Genomic DNA, 25456 nt, shown 5'->3' with positions numbered 1-25456 from the left:
CCCTCTCTTTTTTATCTCACCGGAATAAATAGTAAGAACACTGAATATAATTCATGTTGCTTTTGAAGTGAGTTTTAACCCCAAGTCACAGCAAGCACCAAATTGCTTTTGTCTTACTCCATATCACACACCTGTTCACCGTTTTGGCCCTCTGATCAGTGAAAGCCATTTACCATTTGAATGAAAAAACTACATAAACCCACACGTGCGTCTTTTTCAGTCATGAGAAAGGCGACGACTACAGTGCCAACAAAGACCACTGCAACAACAACAGCACCTGTTACAACTACTGCAACACCAAGAGCTTCTATAACTACAACACAGTCAACAACATGTAAGTGAATGTTTCATTGATTTCCCTATCAGATCTTGGCTTGGAAAGTTACCGCATAATTTGTGAAGTTGAATATGGGTACTTGTTTCTGGGATTTTGAACCGCTGTTTGTGAACTCACTGATTGTTTGGTACTATGTATCCATCTCCAAGGCACGCAACCAACATTTCCACATTAGCTTATAAGGAGTTCAGGGAGTAAGAACAAATTTCACAACCATATTCAGCATTAATAAAGCTTTAGCTGCTATGAACATTTCCTGGCATCTTTTCTATTGCATTTGCCATATGTGCCACAGATGGTGTACAAGTGTACTTAAACGTATAAACCCTGAATATTTGGCAGTAGTTGCTACCTAGTTTGTTGTACGTAGTGAGTGACAGTAATTGTCTATTATGTTATGCTGACTTCTTGGTGTTCTCTTTGATTCGACCCTTCAGTGAGCAGCATGGTAATGGGAAGGGCCGTGTTCTGGTCTCGCTCCCTCCAAATTAAGGGCATTTAGGCAAATATCCAGTGTCCCCTCATCATCCACTCCAAATGTACACTGCTCCCACCTTGCGTCTGAATGACACAGACAAAGTGCTGGACATCACATTGTTACTGCTGAAAGGATTATATAGTTGAAACTTTTTTTCAATTTGATGAACATTTCAAAGGTGTTACAAAAGACCCCTGTAAAAATTAAGCAACAGTGGTCGGTCAACTGGTCATCGCTGGAGTTGCAGCAGAGCAAAACTGATTCAGCAAGAGAGTGTTGTCTTGAATACTGTTCAAGACAACACTACTATAATGTGAGTTTTATAATATGAGTTATATTGCCTGCAGTGGTAAGAGTATTGCATTTCCAAGGTTTCCTGAGAGATTTCAAATGCACTACTGCCCTATATTATTTACCCTCTCTTTTTTATCTCACCGGAATAAATAGTAAGAACACTGAATATAATTCATGTTGCTTTTGAAGTGAGTTTTAACCCCAAGTCACAGCAAGCACCAAATTGCTTTTGTCTTACTCCATATCACACACCTGTTCACCGTTTTGGCCCTCTGATCAGTGAAAGCCATTTACCATTTGAATGCAAAAACTACATAAACCCACACGTGCGTCTTTTTCAGTCATGAGAAAGGCGACGACTACAGTGCCAACAAAGATCACCGCAACAACAACAGCACCTGTGACCACTACTGCAACACCAAGAGCTTCTATAACTACAACACAGTCAACAACATGTAAGTGAATGTTTCAGTGATTTCCCTATCAGATCTTGGCTTGGAAAGTTACCGCATAATTTGTGAAGTTGAATATGGGTACTTGTTTCTGGGATTTTGAACCGCTGTTTCTGAACTCAATGATTGTCTGGTACTATGTATCTATCTCCAAGGCGCGCAACCAACATTTCCACATTGGCTTATAAGGAGTTTAGGGAGTAGGAACAAACTTGACAACCATATTCAGCATTATTAAAGCTTTATCTGCTATGAACATTTCCTGGCATCTTTTCTATTGCACTTGCCATATGTGCCACAGATGGTGTACAAGTGTGCTTAAACATATAAACCCTGAATATTTGGCAGTAGTTGCTACCTGGTTTGAGTAAATGTTTTTTGGTAATCTCTTTTTAAAATCACACAGTTCCACCTCCTGTACATCGGCCCAAGCAAGATGAGTTGTACAAGTGATTATTTTAATGTGGTACAGATAAAAAAAAATACATCTTGAAAATGGTACAGATAAATTAACAGCAATAGGAGGCATGTCGTCTTTCACCAAAGTCCTGCTTTACTGTCAAGCAGACTTTAGGGCAGCCTTTAGTTTTGATGGTGGCAAATATTCAAATCCAAAGGGGTGATTTTCAAGGGATCTTGCCAATATGGCAGTGCCTCTTGCAACAAGAGCTATATTGTAGGTACTGCATCTGAAACTCTTCGACCCTGTTTCTGATCAGTTGTAAAGTTTTGTTGAAGTATGTTGTAAAGGTATTTGGAAACGTTGAAGCAGACAGGAAACATATCAGTCCAAACTGTTACTAGTAACCTACCATGTTTTCCATGGCCAGAAAAAATGCATGCTTAATGGAAACTGTTTTGGAACTTCAAGAGTAGAATGTTACAAATGTGCCAGTACAGCCAACCCCAACAAGAGACAAGAAAAGCCCCCCCCCAAGAAAAGAAAAGAAACAGAAAACCACTCACACGCAAGAAAACAGAAAAACCCAACACTTCCCAAAGTTACTTCGTCGTGGATAAACGTTGTGGCTAACTGCCGAAAATGCAGCTCATTTTTATGATCCTGCCAGCAACTTCTTCAGACGTCACGGTAGAATGTAGGGAGTGCAGCCTAACCGGGTCTTTAAGAAGCTTGACCCGGCCAGAAAAAAGCCTAGGCCACCAAGGTCTCTGAAGTCCTTGACTTATGAATGATAGAACTCTCATCTAGACCTACCGGCACTCCTGCTGTAAAAGACTCAATTCACTGACAACTTGTGGAGTTTTCTGTTCCATCTTTGATTGTAAACAATGCAAAAAATGTTGCTGGGGAAATTTCAGTTCTGCCAGTTTTGGGGTATCCTACCGATTACTCTGCAATTTGTGTGTATGTATAGTTCCCTATAAATTGTTTTAAAATACTGGAAAGTTTAGAACTGACTGAGCTTCATGGTCTTCTTAATTATCTTCAGGGCCATACAGTTGGAGGAGGTATTGTTGGCCAGGTACGTAGTGAGTGACAGTAATTGTCTATTATGTTATGCTGACTTCTTGGTGTTCTCTTTGACTCGACCCTTCAGTGAGCAGCATGGTAATGGGAAGGGCCGTGTTCTGGTCTCGCTCCCTCCACATTAAGGGTATTTAGGCAAATATCCAGCCTCCCCCATCCACTCCAAATGTACACTGCTCCCACCTTTCGTCTGAATGACGGAGACAAAGTGCTGGACATAACATTCCTACTGCTGAAAAGATAATATACTTAATAAGCCTGTGGCATTGATACTCAAGGAATCATGCATAGCTGCCCAAGGACGGACAAGATTGCCTTTCCAAAGTCTGTGTACTACTTACGGCTTGCATTCTATTTCTTATTCACATTAACTTGAAGTTTTTACACATATTAAGGTAGTGTTCTGGTTGAGTGCCTTGTAAATTCTCAAAAAAACTCAGCTGAGTGCTTTTCTCAGCTGTGAATGTTATAAATTTTATCTTCTAATCTCACCCTAGTGCATTTTTACTGTAGTTTAAGCTATACGTCGATAAAATATAATGTTAACCATCCAGTAGAAATGCTGTCTAAATGGAGATGCTCAGTTCCAAACGGAAAAATAGGTTTACCTTGTGAATCAGGAGTATAAATCAATGCTGAACTACGCATTAGCCCCCCCCCAGGCATTTGTGTAGCTGTTTAATTGCATGGGCTGTATCACATTATACACAGTTATTGATGTTGCTTTTCACACTTGGGCTGAAGTTGAGTCCCTCACAAGTTTTGTTATCTTGTTAATTAATGGTGACCGGGCCTGTGTTTACATGGAATTGCAATGGTCCTGCTACACAGGTGTGTGGACATCTCCCACTCCATTTATCATGTTCTTTTCCTGTTGGTATTTTAGGCCCTTTGGAACATTATCATCATTCTGGTGACTACCTGAGGCGTGGTAAGTTTTGCCAATGATCACGATCAGGCATCGATTGATAGGAAAATAAAACCCCAGAGTTCCCATCACTGCCGTGACAGTCATGCCCTCAACTGCCAAAAGACCTTTGTCGGTTCTGGTGCAGAGAAATTGTTTACTCCAAAGGGAATTTACACAAATCGTTGCGAGAACTAACTGTTGTTACAATGGCAGACAAAGTGCATTTCAACAAGATGGTGCTTTGCTAGTTGGTAGCAGCAACTAAAAATTTCCAGACAATTTTGACAAGACGCTGGAAAAATTGGATGCAGAAAAAGAAAGGAAAAAGAGAATTTAAGTTGACCACTTTGGAAACATTAATTATCACCTCTGCGGAAGTGTCCCCTTCTCTTGGTTGCTAATAATAATTCAGTAGGCCTGTTGGTGCTGATGGGTAGTGTAGTCAGTTCCTTTCCCATGAACATTGCCAACATAGCAAATCTGATGATCTGGTCAACCATAGGAACAACAGTTGAAATACAGCCACATGTACCTGTGTGAATTGCCATATCAGATAAAACAATTGTGGCTTTGTGTAAATGAGATCACACTGATGACCCTGATCAGCTTTTTAAATTGGCAGCCAATTTGATCTTGATTTTAAACATTCAGCCAAATCCACAGTTGAAACCTTTTTGTCAATTTGATGAACATTTCAAAGGTGTTACAAAAGACCTCTGTAAAAATTAGGCAACAGTGGTTGGTCAACTGGTCATCGCTTGAGTTGCAGCAGAGCAAAACTGATTCAGCAAGAGAGTGTTGCTTTGAATAGCATTCAAGGCAACACTACTATAATATCAGTTTTATAATGTGAGTTATATTGCCTGCAGTGATGAGAGTATAGCACTTCCAAGGTTTCCTGAGAGATTTCAAATGTACTACTTCCCTATACTATTTACTCCCTCTTTTTTATCTCACCGGAATAAATAGTAAGAACACTGAATATAATTCATGTTGCTTTTGAACTGAGTTTTAGACCCCAAGTCACAGCAAACTCACATTACCCTGTTTTCTTGTATACCACACCCATTGGAAACACATGGATTTCTCTCTCAGACTTGCTGAATGTTCTGGAGTAGCCCTTATTATTTGAGTTCACGTATGTATCCATTAAAGAAAAAACTAATTATTACATAAGGACATCCTACACAGTAAAATAGAATTCTGTTTATATTCCTTTAAACTGTTACTAGTAATCTACCATGTTTTCCATGGCCAGAAAAACATGCATGCTTAATGGAAACTGTTTTGGAACTTTAGAGTAGAATGTTACAAATGTGCCAGTACAGCCAACCCCAACAAGAGACAAGAAAAGCCCCCCCCCACAAAAAAGAAAAGAAACAGAAAACCACTCAGCAACTTCTTCAGACGTCACGGTAGAATGTAGGGAGTGCAGCCTAACTGGGTCTTTGAGAAGCTCAATTGACCAGGCCAGAAAAAAGCCTAGGCTGCCAAGGTCTCTGAAGTCCTTGACTCATGAATGATAGAACTCTCATCTAGACCTACCGGCACTCCTGCTGTAAAAGACTCAATTCACTGACAACTTGTGGAGTTTTCTGTTCCATCTTTGATTGTAAACAATGCAAAAAATGATGCTGGGGAAATTTCAGTTCTGCCAGTCTTCGGGTATCGTACCGTTTACTCCTCAATTTGTGTGTATGTATAGTTCCCTATAAATTGTTTTAAAATACTGGAAAGTTTAGAACTGACTGAGCTTTATGGTATTCTTAATTATCTTCAGCGCCATTCACATTCAGTTGGAGGAGGCATTGTTTGTCAGGTACGTAGTGAGTGACAGTAATTGTCTATTATGTTATGCCGACTTCTTGGTGTTCTCTTTGACTCGACCCTTCAGTGAGCAGCATGGTAATGGGAAGGGCCGTGTTCTGGTCTCGCTCCCTCCACATTAAGGGCATTTAGGCAAATATCCAGCCTCCCCCATCCACTCCAAATGTACACTGCTCCCACCTTGCATCTGAATGACGGAGACAAAGTGCTGGACATCACAATGCTACTGCTGAGATGATTATATACTTAATAATCCTGTGGCATTGATACTCAAGGAATCATGCATAGCTGCCCAAGGACGGACAAGATTGCCTTTCCAAAGTCTGTGTACTACTTACGGCTTGCATTCTATTTCTTATTCACATTAGCTTGAAGTTTTTACACATATTAATGCATTGTTCTGGTTGAGTGCCTTGCAAGTTCTCAAGAAACTCAGATGAGTGCTTTTCTGAGCTGTGAATGTCATAAATTTTATCTTCTAATCTCACCCTAGTGCATTTTTACTGTAGTTTAAACTGTACGTCGACAAAATATAATGTTAACCATCCAGTAGAAATGCTGTCTAAATGGAGATGCCCAGTTCCAAACGGAAAAATAGGTTTTCCTTGTGAATCAGGAGTATAAATCAATGCTGAACTAATTCAACTACGCATTAGCCCCCCCCAGGCATTCATGTAGCTGTTTAATTGCATGGGCTGTATCACATTATACACAGTTATTGATGTTGCTTTTCACACTTGGGCTGAAGTTGAGTCCCTCACAAGTCTTGTTATCTTGTTAATTAATGGTGACCGGGCCTGTGTTGACATGGACTTCCAATGGTCCTGCTACACAGGTGTGTGGACATCTCCCACTCCATTTATCATGTTCTTTTCCTGTTTGTATTTTAGGCCCTTTGGAACATTATCATCATTCTGGTGAGTACCTGATGCGTGGTAAGTTTTGCCAATGATCACGATCAGGCATCGATTGATAGGAAAATAAAACCCCAGAGTTCCCATCACTGCCGTGACAGTCATGCCCTCAACTGCCAAAAGACCTTTGTTGGTTCTGGTGCAGAGAAATTGTTTACTCCAAAGGGAATTTACACAAATCGTTACGAGAACTAGCTGTTGTTACAATGGCAGACAAAGTGCATTTCAACAAGATGGTGCTTTGCTAGTTGGTAGCAGCAACTAAAAATTTCCAGACAATTTTGACAAGACGCTGGAAAAATTGGATGCAGAAATAGAAAGGAAAAAGAGAATTTAAGTTGACCACTTTGGAAACATTAATTATCACCTCCGCGGGAGTGTCCCCTTCTCTTGGTTGCTAATAATAATTCAGTAGGCCTATTGGTGCTGATGGGTAGCGTAGTCAGTTCCTTTCCCATGAACATTGCCAACATTGCAAATCTGATGATCTGGTCAACCATAGGAACAACAGTTGAAATACAGCCACATGTACCTGTGTTAATTGTCAGATCAGATAAAACAATTGTGGCTTTGTGTAAATGAGATCACACTGATGACCCTGATCAGCTTTTTAAATTGGCAGCGAATTTGATCTTGATTTTAAACATTACAGCCAAATCCACAGTTGAAACCTTTTTGTCAATTTGATGAACATTTCAAAGGTGTTACAAAAGACCTCTGTAAAAATTAAGCAACAGTGGTCGGTCAACTGGTCATTCCTGGAGTTGCAGCAGAGCAAAACTGATTCAGCAAGAGAGTGTTGCCTTGAATACTATTCAAGGCAACACTACTATAATGTGAGTTTTGTAATGAGAGTTATATTGCCTGCAGTGGTGAGAGTATTGCACTTCTAAGGTTTCCTGAGAGATTTCAAATGTACTACTGCCCTGTACTATTTACTCTCTCTTTTTTCAAGTAGTTTGGCCGTACGATCGAGGCATACCTCTACCCATTCGACGACCAGGTAAGCTTTTTTATCTCACCCGAATAAATAGTAAGAACGCTGACTATAATTCACGTTGCTTTTGAAATGAGTTTTAACCCCAAGCCACAGCAAGCACCAAATTGTTTTTGTCTTACTCCATACCACACACCTATTCTCCGTTTTGGCCCTCTGATCAGTGAAAGCCATTTACCATTTGAATGAAAAATCTACATAAACCCACATGTGCGTCTTTTTCAGTCATGAGAAAGGCGACGACTACAGTGCCAACAAAGACCACCGCAACAACAACAGCACCTGTTACAACCTCCGCAACACCAAGAGCTTCTATAACTACAGCACAGTCGACAACATGTAAGTAAATGTTTCAGTGATTTCCCTATCAGATCTTGGCTTGGAAAGTTACCGCATAATTTGTGAAGTTGAATATGGGTACTTGTTTCTGGGATTTTGAACCACTGTTTCTGAACTCAATGATTGTCTGGTACTATGTATCTATCTCCAAGGCGCGCAACCAACATTTCCACATTAGCTTATAAGGAGTTTAGGGAGTAAGAACAAATTTCACAACCATATTCAGCATTAATAAAGCTTTATCTGCTATGAACATTTCCTGGCATCTTTTCTATTGCATTTGCCATATGTGCCACAGATGGTGTACAAGTGTACTGAAACGTATAAACCCTGAATATTTGGCAGTAGTTGCTACCTAGTTTGTTGTACGTAGTGAGTGACAGTATTTGTCTATTATGTTATGCTGACTTCTTGGTGTTTTCTTTGACTCGACCCTTCAGTGAGCAGCATGGTAATGGGAAGGGCCGTGTTCTGGTCTCGCTCCCTCCACATTAAGGGAATTTAGGCAAATATCCAGCCTCCCCCCATCCACTCCAAATGTACACTGCTCCCACCTTGCATCTGAATGACACAGACAAAGTGCTGGACATCACATTGCTACTGCTGAAAGGATTATATAGTTGAAACTTTTTGTCAATTTGATGAACATTTCAAAGGTGTTACAAAAGACCTCTGTAAAAATTAAGCAACAGTGGTCGGTCAACTGGTCATCACTGGAGTTGCAGCAGAGCAAAACTGATTCAGCAAGAGAGTGTTGTCTTGAATACTAACACTACTATAATATCAGTTTTATAATGTGAGGTATATTGCCTGCAGTGGTGAGAGTATTGCATTTCCAAGGTTTTCTGAGAGGTTTCAAATGCACTACTGCCCTATACTGTTTACCCTCTCTTTTTTATCTCACCGGAATAAATAGTAAGAACACTGAATATAATTCATGTTGCTTTTGAACTGAGTTTTAACCCCAAATCACAGCAAGCACCAAATTGTTTTTGTCTTACTCCGTATCACACACCTGTTCACCGTTTTGGCCCTCTGATCAGTGAAAGCCATTTACCATTTGAATGCAAAAACTACATAAACCCACACGTGCGTCTTTTTCAGTCATGAGAAAGGCGACGACTACAGTGCCAACAAAGACCACCGCAACAACAGCAGCACCTGTTACAACTACTGCAACACCAAGAGCTTCTATAACTACAACACAGTCAACAACATGTAAGTGAACGTTTCAGTGATTTCCCTATCAGATCTTGGCTTGGAAAGTTACCGCATAATTTGTGAAGTTGAATATGGGTACTTAATCCTGGGAATTTGAAGCGCTGTTTCTGAACTCACTGATTGTCTGGTACTATGTATCTATCTCCAAAGCGCACAACCAACATTTCCACATTGGCTTATAAGGAGTTTAGGGAGTAAGAACAAACTTCACAACCATATTCAGCATTAATAAAGCTTTATCTGCTATGAACATTTCCTGGCATCTTTTCTATTGCACTTGCCATATGTGCCACAGATGGTGTACAAGTGTGCTTAAACGTATAAACCCTGAATATTTGGCAGTAGTTGCTACCTTGTTTGAGTAAATTTTTTTTGGTAATCTCTTTTTGAAATCTCACAGTTCCACCTCCTGTACGTCGGCCCAAGCAAGGTGAGTTGTACAAGTGATTATTTTAATGTGGTACTGATAAATTAACAGCAAAATGAGACATCTCGTCTTTCATCAAAGTCCTACTTTACTGTCAAGCAGACGTTAGGGGAAACTTTAGTTTTGATGGTGGCAAATATTTAGATCCAAAGGGGTGATTTTCAAGGGATCTTGCCAATATGGCAGTGCCTCTTGCAACAAGAGCTATATTGTAGATACTGCATCTGAAACTCTTCGACCCTGTTTCTGATCAGTTGTAAAGTTTTGTTGAAGTATGTTGTAAAGGTATTTGGAAACGTTGAATCAGACAGGAAACATATCAGCCCAAACTGTTACTAGTAACCTACCATGTTTTCCTTGGCCAGAAAAACATGCATGCTTAATGGAAACTGTTTTGGAACTTCAAGAGTAGAATGTTACAAATGTGCCAGTACAGCCAACCCCAACAAGATACAAGAAAAGCCCCCCCCCAAAAAAAAAAAATTGAAAACCACTCACACGCAAGAAAACACAAAAACCCAACACTTCCCAAAGTTACTTCGTCGTGGATAAACGTTGTGGCTAACTGCCGAAAATGCAGCTCATTTTTATGATCCTGCCAGCAACTTCTTCAGACGTCATGGTAGAATGTAGGGAGTGCAGCCTAACCGGGTCTAGAAGAAGCTTGACCAGGCCAGAAAAAAGCCTAGGCCACCAAGGTCTCTGAAGTCCTTGACTTATGAATGATAGAACTCTCATCTAGACCTACCGGCACTCCTGCTGTAAAAGACTCAATTCACTGACAACTTGTGGAGTTTTCTGTTCCATCTTTGATTGTAAACAATGCAAAAAATGTTGCTGGGGAAATTTCAGTTCTGCCAGTTTTGGGGTATCCTACCATTTACTCTGCAATTTGTGTGTATGTATAGTTCCCTATAAATTGTTTTAAAATACTGGAAAGTTTAGAACTGACTGAGCTTTATGGTATTCTTAATTATCTTCAGCGCCATTCACATTCAGTTGGAGGAGGTATTGTTCGCCAGGTACGTAGTAAATGACAGTAATTGTTTATTATGTTATGCTGACTTCTTGGTGTTTTCTTTGACTCGACCCTTCAGTGAGCAGCATGGTAATGGGAAGGGCCGTGTTCTGGTCTCGCTCCCTCCACATTAAGGGCATTTAGGCAAATATCCAGCTTCCCTTATCCACTCCAAATGTACACTGCTCCCACCTTTCGTCTGAATGACGGAGACAAAGTGCTGGACATCACATTCCTACTGCTGAAAAGATAATATACTTAATAAGCCTATGGCATTGATACTCAAGGAATCATGCATAGCTGCCCAAGGACTGACAAGATTGCCTTTCCAAAGTCTGTGTTCTACTTACAGCTTGCATTCTATTTCTTATTCACATTAGTTTGAAGTTTTTACACATATTAAGGTAGTGTTCTGGTTGAGTTCCTTGCAAGTTCTCAAAAAACTCAGCTGCGTGCTTTTCTTAGCTGTTAATGTTATAAATTTTATCTTCTAATCTCACCCTAGTGCATTTTTACTGTAGTTTAAACTGTACGTCGATAAAATGTAATGTTAACCATCCAGTAGAAATGCTGTCTAAATGGAGATGCCCAGTTCTAAACGGAAAAATAGGTTTTCCTTGTGAATCAGGAGTATAAATCAATGCTGAACTAATTCAACTACGCATTAGCCCCCCCCCAGGCATTTGTGTAGCTGTTTAATTGCATGGGCTGTATCACATTATACACAGTTATTGATGTTGCTTTTCACACTTGGGCTGAAGACTTGAAGTTGAGTCGCTCACAAGTCTTGTTATCTTGTTAATTAATGGTGACCGGGCCTGTGTTGACTTGCAATGGTCCTGCTACACACAGGTGTGTGGACATCTCCCACTCCATTTATCATGTTCTTTTCCTGTTTGTATTTTAGGCATTTTTGGACATTATTTTCATTGTAGTGACTACCAGAGGCGTGGTAAGTTTTACCAATGATCACGATCAGGCATCGATTGATAGAAAAATAAAACCCCAGGGACCCCATCACCACCGTGACAGTCATGCCCTCAACTGTCAAAAGACCTTTGTCGGTTCTGGTGCCGAGAAACTGTTTACTCCAAAGGGAATTTACACAAATCGTTGAGAGAACTAACTGTCTATACAATGGCAGACGAAGTGCATTTCAACAAGATGGTGCTTTGCTAGTTGGTAGCAGCAACTAAAAATTTCCAGACAATTTTGACAAGACACTGGAAAAATTGGATGCAGAAATAGAAAGGAAAAAGAGAATTTAAGTTGACCACTTTGGAAACATTAATTATCACCTCCGCGGGAGTGTCCCCTTCTCTTGGTTGCTAAAAATAATTCAGTAGGCCTATTGGTGCTGATGGGTAGCGTAGTCAGTTCCTTTCCCATGAACATTGCCAACATTGCAAATCTGATGATCTGGTCAACCATAGGAACAACAGTTGAAATACAGCCACATGTACCTGTGTTAATTGTCAGATCAGATAAAACAATTGTGGCTTTGTGTAAATGAGATCACACTGATGACCCTGATCAGCTTTTTAAATTGGCAGTCAATTTGATCTTGATTTTAAACATTACAGCCAAATCCACAGTTGAAACCTTTTTGTCAATTTGATGAACATTTCAAAGGTGTTACAAAAGACCTCTGTAAAAATTAAGCAACAGTGGTCGGTCAACTGGTCATTCCTGGAGTTGCAGCAGAGCAAAACTGATTCAGCAAGAGAGTGTTGCCTTGAATACAATTCAAGGCAACACTACTATAATGTGAGTTTTGTAATGAGAGTTATATTGCCTGCAGTGGTGAGAGTATTGCACTTCTAAGGTTTCCTGAGAGATTTCAAATGTACTACGTACTTCCCTATACTATTTACTCTCTCTTTTTTCAAGTAGCTTGGCCGTACGATCGAGGCATACCTCTACCCATTCGACGACCAGGTAAGCTTTTTTATCTCACCCGAATAAATAGTAAGAACGCTGACTATAATTCACATTGCTTTTGAAATGAGTTTTAACCCCAAGCCACAGCAAGCACCACATTGTTTTTGTCTTACTCCATACCACACACCTATTCTCCGTTTTGGCCCTCTGATCAGTGAAATCCATTTACCATTTGAATGCAAAAACTACATAAACACACACGTGCGTCTTTTTCAGTCATGAGAAAGGCGACAACTACAGTGCCAACAAAGACCACCGCAACAACAACAGCACCTGTTACAACCTCTGCAACACCAAGAGCTTCTATAACTACAGCACAGTCGACAACATGTAAGTAAATGTTTCTGTGATTTCCCTTTCAGATCTTGGCTTGGAAAGTTACCGCATAATTTGTGAAGTTGAATATGGGTACTTGTTTCTGGGATTTTGAACCACTGTTTCTGAACTCAATGATTGTCTGGTACTATGTATCTATCTCCAAGGCGCGCAACCAACATTTCCACATTAGCTTATAAGGAGTTTAGGGAGTAAGAACAAATTTCACAACCATATTCAGCATTAATAAAGCTTTATCTGCTATGAACATTTCCTGGCATCTTTTCTATTGCATTTGCCATATGTGCCACAGATGGTGTACAAGTGTACTTAAACGTATAAACCCTGAATATTTGGCAGTAGTTGCTACCTAGTTTGTTGTACGTAGTGAGTGACAGTAATTGTCTATTATGTTATGCTGACTTCTTGGTGTTTTCTTTGACTCGACCCTTCAGTGAGCAGCATGGTAATGGGAAGGGCCGTGTTCTGGTCTCGCTCCCTCCACATTAAGGGCATTTAGGCAAATATCCAGCCTCCCCCCATCCACTCCAAATGTACACTGCTCCCACCTTGCGTCTGAATGACACAGACAAAGTGCTGGACATCACATTGCTACTGCTGAAAGGATTATATAGTTGAAACTTTTTGTCAATTTGATGAACATTTCAAAGGTGTTACAAAAGACCTCTGTAAAAATTAAGCAACAGTGGTCGGTCAACTGGTCATCACTGGAGTTGCAGCAGAGCAAAACTGATTCAGCAAGAGAGTGTTGTCTTGAATACTAACACTACTATAATATCAGTTTTATAATGTGAGGTATATTGCCTGCAGTGGTGAGAGTATTGCATTTCCAAGGTTTTCTGAGAGGTTTCAAATGCACTACTGCCCTATACTGTTTACCCTCTCTTTTTTATCTCACCGGAATAAATAGTAAGAACACTGAATATAATTCATGTTGCTTTTGAACTGAGTTTTAACCCCAAATCACAGCAAGCACCAAATTGTTTTTGTCTTACTCCGTATCACACACCTTTTCACCGTTTTGGCCCTCTGATCAGTGAAATCCATTTACCATTTGAATGCAAAAACTACATAAACACACACGTGCGTCTTTTTCAGTCATGAGAAAGGCGACGAATACAGTGCTAACAAAGACCACCGCAATAACAACAGCACCTGTTACAACTACTGCAACACCAAGAGCTTCTATAACTACAACACAGTCAACAACATGTAAGTAAATGTTTCAGTGATTTCCCTACCAGATCTTGGCTTGGAAAGTTATCGCATAATTTATGAAGTTGAATATGGGTACTTGTTCCTGGGAATTTGAAGCGCTGTTTCTGAACTCACTGATTGTTTGGTACGATGTATCCATTTCCAAAGCGCGCAACCGACATTTCCACATTGGCTCCGGCCTCTTCTGTCACTCTTTCAAAAACCAGAATTTGGGTGGGTTGGGTTGTAGAATTGACCCCATGATTTTCCTTAGTCAAGGAGGAAAGGGTACAAGAAGATGGACTCCTACCCCCTTCTGATCAACCCATAATTTTTCTCAACCTTAAACACAGGTTTTGCACGAATGTGGTAAACCAAGCAAGATCAGCAGACGAAAAAAATGTTACAGGGTTTTAAAATGTTTTTTTTTTTCACAGCCTCAGAATCACAGCCCAAGTATCGTGCTACCTTTGTCATGTACAAGGAGGGCCGCGATGATGCTCAATTGTGTTTCAGCGTGAAAGCAAAACCAAGCCAGATCTACACGCTCCTTTCAGACAAAAATGGAGGTGAGTGTGGTGTGGAAATTTAAATACCTATTGGACAAATTTCATTATTGGTATTAGTTGGTGCGTTAGGTATATTGGGCCTATAAAAGTTCCTATTGCTTATTTGATTTTTAATTTTTTTGCAATAAGTCACTGAATAGCAAATCCCCAGAAGAAAGTGTGTGTGCAAGAAACGCTTTGAACAAGTCATACATTACTAGTCATACAAGGAAACTTCAGTTTTTGCAATTGTGAATATTTTCAGCCTGAAAATGTGGCATATGTTGTAAATAACATTTGTTCAACTACTGGTGTTTATCAGTACATGCATGCAACTTTCGTTACATTCACAAATTGGCCTACACCAGAGTCATTGTGCTTGACAAGAACATGCCGCTTTTGCCCGCGGCCTCCGTCAAGACAAGTCATGGCTCACAGAAGCTGACAGAGGTAATGCAAATGTGTCATGGACAAGACTCGCTGTGACGACAAGGTGTGGACCATCCTTGATTCTGGATCTTACCATCCCCTTCCCAAAGATCCGGTCCCACTCCTTCTATTCATAAGAGAATAAATGTAGAGTTGCTGGCCTAACAACACGCTGACAGTATCACAAGTGCTCTCTACAGACAGCTCCACTCCTCTAGCTCAACATGCCCAAGATTCATTGGTGAACCTATAAGATTCATAAATCCAAGATACCTCTCCGTCCCATCATTGTGTCCCAAACATGATGCCTGTAACATGGCCAGAGAAAGCAAGACCCCACACTGCCAGAATGGACCGACCTCAGCCTGGATCAGATTCATGATCTGCTCAGAACTTGCATTGCATCATCCAGTTTCCGAAGTTTTTGAAATAATCAAAGGAATCTCTGTGGGATCTTGTGTATCCCCAGTTCTGGTTGAGCTATGTTGGCAACATGTGCGTCAGTTTCTGGGGAATAGAGGGGACATGTTTTCACCACTTGGGAAGAGGGGGTACTATATCAGTTGTCCCCCCCACTTTTTTCCAAAACTTACGTGAAAATGTATACCTTGCAAAAGCATTTGTTAAAAAAACGGCTAAAGTAGCCAGAAATTTTCTCAGATCACAGAACAGAGCATCTATACTCCAAGATTTTCCTTGGTCTTTGAGTGGGCCCTGGACCCCACGCTGCTCAGGGCTTTGTGCTTCACGTTCTGCACTCAGGGTTATGTCCCCCCACTTTTCAAAACGGATTGACACCCGTGGTTGACGATACCTTAAACATTTGCTAACATGACCCAGACAAGCTCATATTGTTTCAGGAACACCTCAATGTGCTACACAGTGGCATCCCATTCACCATGGAGCAGGAAAAGGATGGCAGAACCCTGGATGTTGAGGTTTCCTGACAACCTGACGGTACACTCAGTCGCTGCACATACTGCAAACCTACCCACACTGACCACTATTTCCACAAACGGTCATTTCATCCCCACCCCAGCGTCAAGAACCTTGTTAATAGCACGCTGATGCACCAAGTGTGTAACATCTGCGAAAAGGAGCATCTGTCATCCGAGCTGAATCACATCACCACAGCACTACAACGGAATGGCTATCAAGAAACCAAATAAAGATGCAAAAACTACCAACCCTCCCCAACCAGAGGGTCTCTATACCCACGGTCAATCTAATAGGAATATTACGTCTGCCACCCTCCCCTATTTAGGCCAAACCTCCCAACAAATTTAAGATCCTGGCCAACCAACTAAGCAAGGCATCAAAATGTTTCACACTGTGCCCATCAAGATCTTGAACCATGATTCCTGTAATCCCACAAGGACAAACAAGATCAAAGCCCGCTGAGTGCAAGACCCGATGTACTGTGCAGTATCACCTGCAAGTGTGGCAAAGTGTATGTTGGTGAAACTGGTAGACACTTGTCCACCCCAGCAATAAACACTAAGCATATGGTCAGTGGGGTGATTAAGACAAGTCCACTATCATCAAGCATTCCCACAAATCTGACCACGTCATCCAGTGGTATCTCATCACCAGCATCGCCAAGTGGCATGTGAAGCCATCAAAATCCTAAAGCACAAGACAGTCCTCTAAAACATAGGTTTCACACTCAGCGACATCCGGTGGCCCCTCCTGTTCAAGGGGTCTTCTAAACCCATGGCCCAGTTTATCTCCACCCATATACCTACCTCCTGGGTCTCCCATACGCTTAGCACCACTTCCAACAGTAGCACACCTGAATGAACATCAACCAGTCTACAACTCCATCATAAGTGAATGCATAGTACTTACAGTGTTTTATAGATGAAAGGTTAACCATGTGAAACCATTTTTTAAGTTTCTTTTGTGTTATCATATTTGTGTTTTTAGAAATTGAGGTAAATGGCCGCATGGCTAGCTCCGTTGTTGCCTCTACTGAGCTGAGTGAGAGTGAGACTGTACCACTCATCCTGGACCGTCTGCTGGTGAAGGTTCGGGAGGGCAATCTGGAAGTCTCCCCAGACAGCCTCCTGCTGGGATCCACGCTCACCATGCCCTGGGGACAGAACTGGAAGGCCAGGGTGCAAGGCATGAGAGTTGCTGTCAGATCTGGCAGCCATCTGTCTATCCAGCTATCGTCACAACTCACGCTGGTCATCCACAGGCACACAGGCGACCCCTCAGCACACAAGAATGACTTCCTCGGACTCGAAATCAGAAATGCTGATGGTTTTTCTCAGGAGGTGGATGGCATCATTGGTAAGGCTCACGTTTCATAGTTAACTGTAATATGTATGCCATTGGGCAACGTGATCCAAATTAAGTAGATTCCTGCATCAGTATTGTACTACAGGTGACCAATTAAGCTATCGTCGGTACATTTAGGTCCTTGTACAGTGCTGTCCAGAGAAACCAGAGGCAACTTCTGATCTGTTCTCATTGTATATATCCCATGAAAATGATTCCTGATTTTACACGAGCATTGGATCAAAAAATTGGAGGAAATTAGGTGCTAAATGAATGCTGTGATCTACTCTAACATGTTGGGTTTTGGCTTACTTACATGTATATATAGGCTGAGCAGCGTAACATCACTTACGCCACATTTACAGCGATGTGTAAAACTTTGCTCTAGAAGGTTGTGAAAAACTTGCTTTGCTGCAAAAGAACTTCAAGATAGTTTGTCCAGTTTTGACAAAGAAAAGACAGTAACTCCAAAATGATGGGCATGAGGTAATTGAATGAATGCTGTAGGCATATTGTGCAACTACAGCACAGATTTGTGGTGCAAGGCTTATACATGGTTCAAAGTTAGGCCACGCTTTGTGAAATCGGTTGCAGATTTATGTCATCTTGTCTCTAACGGACCAGTTTTAGCTAATGACATGACGAGGCTGAGTGGAGCTAACAAATAATGTGACCCGCGCAGGAGTCATGTGTTGGGGAGACTTAAGTAGCTTAATGCAGAGTTGGAGCACTGAATTGTTATGCCATTGAATTGTTGCTTGATGCTCCTATTCTATCTCATCCCCTTGCTTTCTCCAAATAACAGGTCAGTTTGAACGCCGAGAGATACACCTGGATGCAGGCAGCATCACTGGTGAGGGTGCCAGCATGAGAGGGCAACTCATAGTGGGTAGCCAGCGCCTGGAGGTCCGTCAGTCAGAGAGGATGGACATCCGTGAGGAGAGGGCCAGACAGTGTTGGTGGTACGCAGGAGGGGATGAGGTCCTGGAGAAAAGCCTGAGGCAGTACCGTGCCAGGCAGTAGATGCTTAAGGTGACAATGCATTGTGAGAGTCTACTGTTGAGGGGCAGGTTAACCCTAAGTATGACACCAAGAGCTTATTTTGTTCTCTGAAACTAATGAATATGTTTAAGCTAATTGGAGGTTGGAAACAGGATTAGGAGGTCAAGTCTACCGCACTCGTACCAAGTATTGTTTGGTTGGGAGGAAATGCGACATGGGTAGAGGGGCTTAATCAAGTCAAGTTGGCTCTTGTACATGGGGTTGCCTTACTTGACCTGAAATTGCTAAAATGCAAAGTTTTGATTAAATGATTGTTTCAGTTTAACAGATCCCGGTGCAGTGATTACACAAGGCTATGCGTATTTCGAACTTGTTGAACCAATCTGGCCTCCAATCTGAAGATGGGCAGTGTCAAGGCCACATGTTTCGTGTTTTAGAAATCAACAGTATCAGCAGTTTAAAATTAAAACCAGCACAGCTGGAGAACAGGGCAAAACGTTTGCCTTGTTAAAAACGAATCCACAGCATTCAGTTTATCTTGGATAAAGCTATACCCCACATGTGCTTTGAAGAATATCAGTCTGCAAGAACCATGTTGGGACACCTTTTAGCTGTTGCTGCATCTTTGTTTAATTATTTCAAGAGTTAACTACTCCTGCAGTATTTACGAAGATGATCTTTAAACGAATCTCAAACAGCTAAGAGCTAAGATTAGCCACTAATATTGGGCAGTATCCTTCAATGAATTGTTGTATAGTCTTAATTTTTCACACCAGAGAAACCCATTACTGGACTTCACTGTGTTGTATCGCCCGCGATAAATCTTTGCCATAAAGTTTCCTTAGGGTTGCAGTTTTAGTTAGTACATGTACTCGTTTTTTGGTTGTAAACTATACATATGTTGCACTTGTGTATTACGATTTACAGCAGCTGAAGTCCGCAGAGCTCTAAAATATCTTTTGACAGTTAAGATGAGTAGATTAATTGGCTGATGGGAGTTGATGGCTGATGTTTACAAAACATATAACTCGTACCGTGATGATTCCAAGCGTTCCTCACGGTTTTTTTTACTCCCCATATTTATACCTTCCTTTAATAACGACGAATACTTTCACATTTTGTCCGCTTCAGTTACCAATTAAGAGTTTCTCTCTCTGCTTATGGATTCACTCTTTCTGTAGAGGTCTATAATAAAATTGTTGAAAGTAGTGGAAACCATTTGGAAATGTTTCGGGATCGTTTCATGTTGACTGTCCATTAACGGTATTTTGTGCAAAAAAGAGAAAAGGGTACCAATTTGTGTGAAAATATCCGGGACGTTATTAGGCCTGCCTCGGAAAAATCCTGGCGGCGCGTCTATAGCTTTGCGCGCTGTTTTATAGTGTGATTACTTTTGTAGTGTTGTATCAATTTTTTTTCATGTGATACACATAATAAAAACTGCTTGAATATATTTAGTATTATACTTTATCGACAGTTTGTTTACAGTTAATATTTTATGTAAATGGACAGAAAAAAAACCACATAACTAGAAGGAGGTGACAAAAGACAAATACTTGTCAATTAATATAATTTTGTGACTTGCTTGTTTTTGGGCCGTTTATGTGTTGTGTGCATTTATGGTGCAGCCTTTCCAAACAGTATTAGATACGAGAAGAGCCAAATGAGGACGTTCTCGATTATAAAATAGATTAGAGCTGTTGCATAAAAGGATGGATTGGGCAGAAAATCAACGATTTACACCTTAAACACTGTGGATGTCTTTGGTGTTTACTTCATTTACATTTTTTTCTGTCAAAATTATCGATCTTTAAAGAGATCTGCCAATTATTTTGATAATTATTAGCTGTGTATTGCACAAAAATAAAATGTCCATTTATTATGCTTGTATGTTAAGATCATAGTGCGTTTCATACGGTGTATTCCGATTTTTTTGGGGGGAGGGGGATTTTCCACACAGTTGCCGAAAGTCTCCTAATGTTCTAATTTTATATACATATAATTTTGTTTCTTTGCAAATTTGCATCAATGCCTTTCTCTCCCTTCTTCCTCCCTCTCTCTTTTGACTCTGTACGGTACAGTTTTCTGGCAGAACTTGCAAACTTCAATTTTATGAAGCACACACTAAAAGCCCCATAAGATGAACTCTGAAGTTGCGCGTTATCGTCCGGTTTTTTAGGTCCCTGTATTATAACCCTATGTGCAATGGTCGAGGTTGAGGCTGGTGAAGTGACGCAAACCAGATTGCATGGAGGTTTTTCATTATGTATCACTTAACACACATGCAAAGTTGAATTCAGTTTAACATAATCTCATGGATAAAGATTGTCCCCTCTATTGACATCGTGATCATGCCTTCGTGTGAATTTTGTCGAATTTAATTCTGCAAAACCACAGAAGCGTGAACTTTTCTCAATCTCCTTACGGGAAAGCCCAATGTTCTATTGCAAACGTAAACTGACGTGAAATATTTTGTACTGTTCATTTCTATTCTTTTGTGGAGTCCCTTTGGAAGTTCGTATCTTCATCAAACTTACACAAATCAGTGAAAAATTTGAGAAGTGTCCTATTTTTGTACAATTCTCCCTTTGCTAACATATGAAATGATTTGTTCCTGCGCTACAATGGCTCCCTATGTCCCAGCATGAAAAGTCGGGAAAACGTTCAAATCTGGCAATGTTGGAGGCATCCGAAAGGGCAGAAATTCTTCTATCCATTGATTTTAGTTTCATACCAACATTTGCTGTAGTTAGGGAAATAATCGAGGAAGTATTCGAGAGATGTCCAGCTGCCAGCTATTTCTGGGCAATTCTCCATTTGTCCACACTTACGTGGTCTCTTCCGGCGGAAAGATGGCTTCGTATATCCGAGCATAAAAAGTCTGAAAATCTGACAATTGTGGTGGCATCGGAAAGGGTACGCTGTCGTCAGTCTATAAAAAGATGTCAGATTCATATCCATATTCGCTGTAGTTATGAAAATATCGGCGAAAGAAAACGAGAGTTGTTGTCCTAGTTCGTAGAAGTAATTCTGCCTTTCTTTAAATCCTACTTACCGCGTCTTGTTGCGCAAAGATGGCTCTCTATATTGGAGCATAAAGTCAGATTTTATGCTCCAAAATTGTCCACATCTGGCACTCGTGATTTTGTCCGACAAGTTAAACATCCATATTTGCTGTATTTCGGGAAATATTTGCAAAAGATGGCAGGGGTTGTCCCAGTGCCTCGTATTTTTATGTAATTGCGCCTTTGTTTACACCTTACAGGACGTCTTCCTCAGCAAAGATCGCTCTCTATTTTCGAATATATGAAGTCTGAAAAAGTCTAAATCTGGCATTCCCGGTGGCATCTGGGAGGGCGCAAGTTCCTATATCGGTTGATTTGCGTACGCGTGATCTCCATATTTTCTGTATAGTTACCGTACGTGTAGTTACGGAAATAAGGCCTATACACGAAGAAGGAGAAGAGTTGTTGTGACACTTAGTGCTGCGTTATTTTTGTCAGGGAATTGTGCCTTTATTTTCATCTTTAATACTTGGCGTCTGCCTGCGCCAAGATTGCCTTCTATATTGGAGCATAAAGAGTCTGAAATGTGTCTAAATCTGGCAATCGTTGTGGCATTGCCAAGGATATAAGTTTCTCTATCCACTGATGTACATGTAATTTTCATCCCAATATTTTCTGCAGTTATATCCGCAAAAGAGTTGTCCCACTACTTCATATTTCCATGCCAGCTGCCTTTCTCTACAAGTCACTGGGCATCTTCCGGCGCAAAGATGGCTCTCCTATATACGAGGATATTAGTCTGCCATAAGTCTTGCAATTATGGTGGCATCTAAAAGGGTACAAATTCGTCTATCCACTGATGTACGTTTCATCTCCATATTTGATGTAGTGAGGGATACGCAGAAGAAGCTTAGAACATGTTGCCAAACTGCTTCCTATTTTTATGCAATTCTCATTTCGTCCACAGCAGACACGGCCTCTTCCCGCGGAACGATGGTTTGCTATATCTGAGCATAAAAAGTCTGAAAATTGTCCAAATCTGGTAATCGTGGTGGCATCGGAAAGGGCACATGTTCCTCTATCCATTGATGGAAGTTTCATATCAATATTTGTTGAAGGTAGGGGAATAATGGAGGAAGTAGTTGAGAGTTGTTGCCCAACTGCTATTTCTGGGCAATTCTCCCTTTGTCCACAGTTGTTGATATGGACGCGATGTACCAAGAAGAGGAAGATGGTTACCTGCACCATGTGATCTTTGTTTCAGGTGCAAGGAACCAGGCCACTTTGCAAGAAACTGTAAGCGCCGACCAGACGAGACTGAGAATTTGGAAAACGAACTGCAGCTTACCCAGCGGCCGGGGCAAGCTGGGGCACAGTCACCATTAGAGCCGAGAGGAAAAGATGGCGGAGAAACCCAGGCACGTACTAGACTGGGTGAGACGAATTTTCAGTCAGGTGGGACACTCCACACCCAGAGTGGATTGTTTGTGCCAATGACCGCCAGGGGCCACTGCAAGTTTGTAGGTGGAGTCAGTGGACACAGGGGCAACTAATACGTTTTCGTCTTCTACTCTGTTCTACCAGATGGCACCTGAGGATAGGACAGCGTTGAGTAATGCAGGGCCGAAGGTGAAGAGTGCAGATGGGACTCAGTTGAAGAGTATTAGTAGAGCTTGGGTGGAAATGTGTGTGGGCAAGACTACCTTTCCAGTATTGGCCACATTTGGAAGGCTTGACACCTTGGAAAGAATCTTGGGAATGGATTTGCCTATTTCCGACGTGCGAAACCTTGGACTTCCAGGCGTTGGGGCTAGTGATTAACAGCGAGAGAGTGTGTTGTACCGACAATCAAGACGAAGTATTTTGTGCTAGGGTAGTGGTGGACTGCACAATCAGAATACCGGCAGGTCATGAGGCGCTCGTGCCTGGGCATATGGCTGCAAGGTACTGATACACCTATTCTGGAGCCAATCGACAGGAAAGAGGTTGCCAGTAAAGGTGGTGTGGTGGCCCATACCGTTGTTACGGTCGACAGAGCAGCGAGTGGAGGTCCTTAAACACCTGGTTGACCTGTACACTGAAGAGGTTCCTTCTGAGCATCATGACAGGATCGCAAAACTGCTGAGCGATTACAGCGATGTGAAAACCGAACTGACTACTGTGAGAAATGTTGCACTCGACACGATGAATAAACGCAACTCCTGGAGGAAGGAGCAAGAGGTCGTTGCAACGATGAGCTGGGGCGTCAGAGCAAAGACAGATGAGAACGTCAGAGCGGACAGTCGTTCAAGCAGCGTCACCTGCAGTGAGGAAGTACCAGATGATGTGGGGTGAGTTGGAGATGAAGAATGATCTCCTTTGCAAACGATGCAAGTCTGATGACGGCAACTTGGTGAGACACCTAGTTGTCGTTCCTCAATTCTGTCGGAAGATGTAGTGGAAGAACTACATGGAAAGGCTACTGGATGACATTTTAGGTCTGACGAAAACTTCAGCGAAAGTGCACCAGAGGTTCTACTGCCATGGAATAAGTGCAGACGTCAGGTCGCACGTCAGGCGATGCAGTGTGTGTGCCTCGAAGAACTCACCTGCCAAGGCGCGGAAGGCTCCATGCACTTCAGCAATATGTTATTGGTGCGCCTACGTAGCGGGTAGCTTTGGATAAACTAGGCCCTCTCCGAGAAACTGCACGCGGAAACAAATACGTCCTAGTGGTCGGGGACTACTTTACTAAAGGGGTTGAAGACTACCCGATCTCCAACGAGAAGGCGGAGACTGTGGCCCAGAAGTTTGTGTCGGAAATCGTCTGCAGGTTTGGTGTCCTCACCAAGTTGCATTTCAATCAAGGACAACATTTCGAGTCCCGAGTCTCTGCGGAAGTCTGCCAGATCCTTTGAATCAGGAAGATCCGTACGACTCCTCGCAATCCGAGATCAGACGGGAAGATAGAAAGATTTAACAGGACCTTATTGAGAATGGTTTCCGTGATGATTGACCCACACGAGTGTCAGATAGACTGGGACGAAAAGTTAGGAGCGATCCGGTAGGAGCCCTGGCAGTTTTGCGAGGTAAAACTCGCGGGGCCGGTTTTCTTTTTTTTTTTTTAGGTTTTTCTTATCATGCTATATTGAGCTCATTATCTACAGGCCAGTGCACATAGGCCAGCATCCGTCAGAGAATGCTTTTAGGGTATTATCAAACGGATTTCATGTATTTACGAACTCCCACAATGATAAAAGTACATGTACAAATAAAAACGAAACACAAAAGTCTACTTGTATTTAGGGTACCTGCCTTCCCAAGACAAGCTAATTCCTTTCATCCGTAATGGCAGCCACATATATGTTATTGTCCGCTGTAGCCCGATGGTTCCTCGTGCTGGTTTCTGCATTCTGCAACCATTCAAGCGTGTGACCTACAACTCAGGGATTATGCACATGTATCAAGGCCCATTCATACAGCCCAACCTCAAGAAACCGCGAGCTTCACCGCGCAAAACCGTCGGTGCCCCTTCTGGTTCGCTCCCTTAGCATTCACAACGTTCGCCTACAGATCCAGCAAAATGAGTAGACAGGAAAATCACCTAATATGCTAATGTTTGGTAGAGATGCTTGTCTACCACTAGACCTGGCGACTGGAATGGGCTATGATGGCAATGAAGTAGAGACGACTGAAGACTACGCTCTCCACCTGAGGGAAACAATGCAGTCAGCCGGCCCAAGAGCACTTGAAATCAAGTGCCAGAAAGCAGAAGAGGTGCCATGATAGGACGGCGATGACAATGATGCTGGAGGCAGGACAATCAGTATGGCTCCACAATCCAAGTATTAAAAGACGAAAGGCTTGTCTCCGAAACTTCAGAGGCGCTAGGAGGGCCATAGATAATTGTCGGCAAGTTGTCCGACGTCAGCTATCGGACACAACGCAAGCCAAGGGGAAAGATGAAAGTCATTCATTTCGATCGGCTCAAACCTTACGAGGGTGATACACCTGAGGTACGGCGAGCGAAGGA

At 41.8% G+C, this 25456-nt stretch overlaps 1 protein-coding gene across 20 annotated transcripts in view; it reads left to right on the top strand.

Moving 5' to 3' along the window:
* The window catches only part of LOC110990757 (uncharacterized), a 111066-nt gene extending 90737 nt beyond the window's left edge, over window positions 1-20329 (top strand). For 11 of the 20 annotated variants that reach the window (XM_087136102.1, XM_087136099.1, XM_087136092.1 and 8 more), the window contains 18 exons: window positions 221-334; window positions 1451-1564; window positions 3013-3045; window positions 3937-3981; window positions 5741-5779; window positions 6678-6722; window positions 7657-7704; window positions 7924-8037; window positions 9142-9255; window positions 9659-9688; window positions 10669-10707; window positions 11611-11655; window positions 12594-12641; window positions 12861-12974; window positions 14079-14192; window positions 14615-14746; window positions 17081-17449; window positions 18243-20329. In XM_087136102.1, the coding sequence (XP_086992228.1) occupies window positions 221-334; window positions 1451-1564; window positions 3013-3045; window positions 3937-3981; window positions 5741-5779; window positions 6678-6722; window positions 7657-7704; window positions 7924-8037; window positions 9142-9255; window positions 9659-9688; window positions 10669-10707; window positions 11611-11655; window positions 12594-12641; window positions 12861-12974; window positions 14079-14192; window positions 14615-14746; window positions 17081-17449; window positions 18243-18460 (1775 nt within the window). In that variant the 3' untranslated portion in view covers window positions 18461-20329. The remainder of the gene's footprint in view (window positions 1-220; window positions 335-1450; window positions 1565-3012; window positions 3046-3936; window positions 3982-5740; window positions 5780-6677; window positions 6723-7656; window positions 7705-7923; window positions 8038-9141; window positions 9256-9658; window positions 9689-10668; window positions 10708-11610; window positions 11656-12593; window positions 12642-12860; window positions 12975-14078; window positions 14193-14614; window positions 14747-17080; window positions 17450-18242) is intronic. The other 9 variants (XM_087136094.1, XM_087136097.1, XM_087136093.1 and 6 more) reach the window with 9 other exon arrangements.
* The last annotated feature ends 5127 nt before the right edge of the window (window positions 20330-25456 follow it).

The sequence above is a fragment of the Acanthaster planci genome, linkage group LG04, assembly GCF_054643075.1.
Source record: "Acanthaster planci isolate LZ-2023a linkage group LG04, COTS_SCS, whole genome shotgun sequence".
NCBI classification, from domain to species: domain Eukaryota; kingdom Metazoa; phylum Echinodermata; class Asteroidea; order Valvatida; family Acanthasteridae; genus Acanthaster; species Acanthaster planci.
Note: the sequence above shows the minus strand (reverse complement) of the source record. Positions and strands in the feature narration are given on the sequence as shown.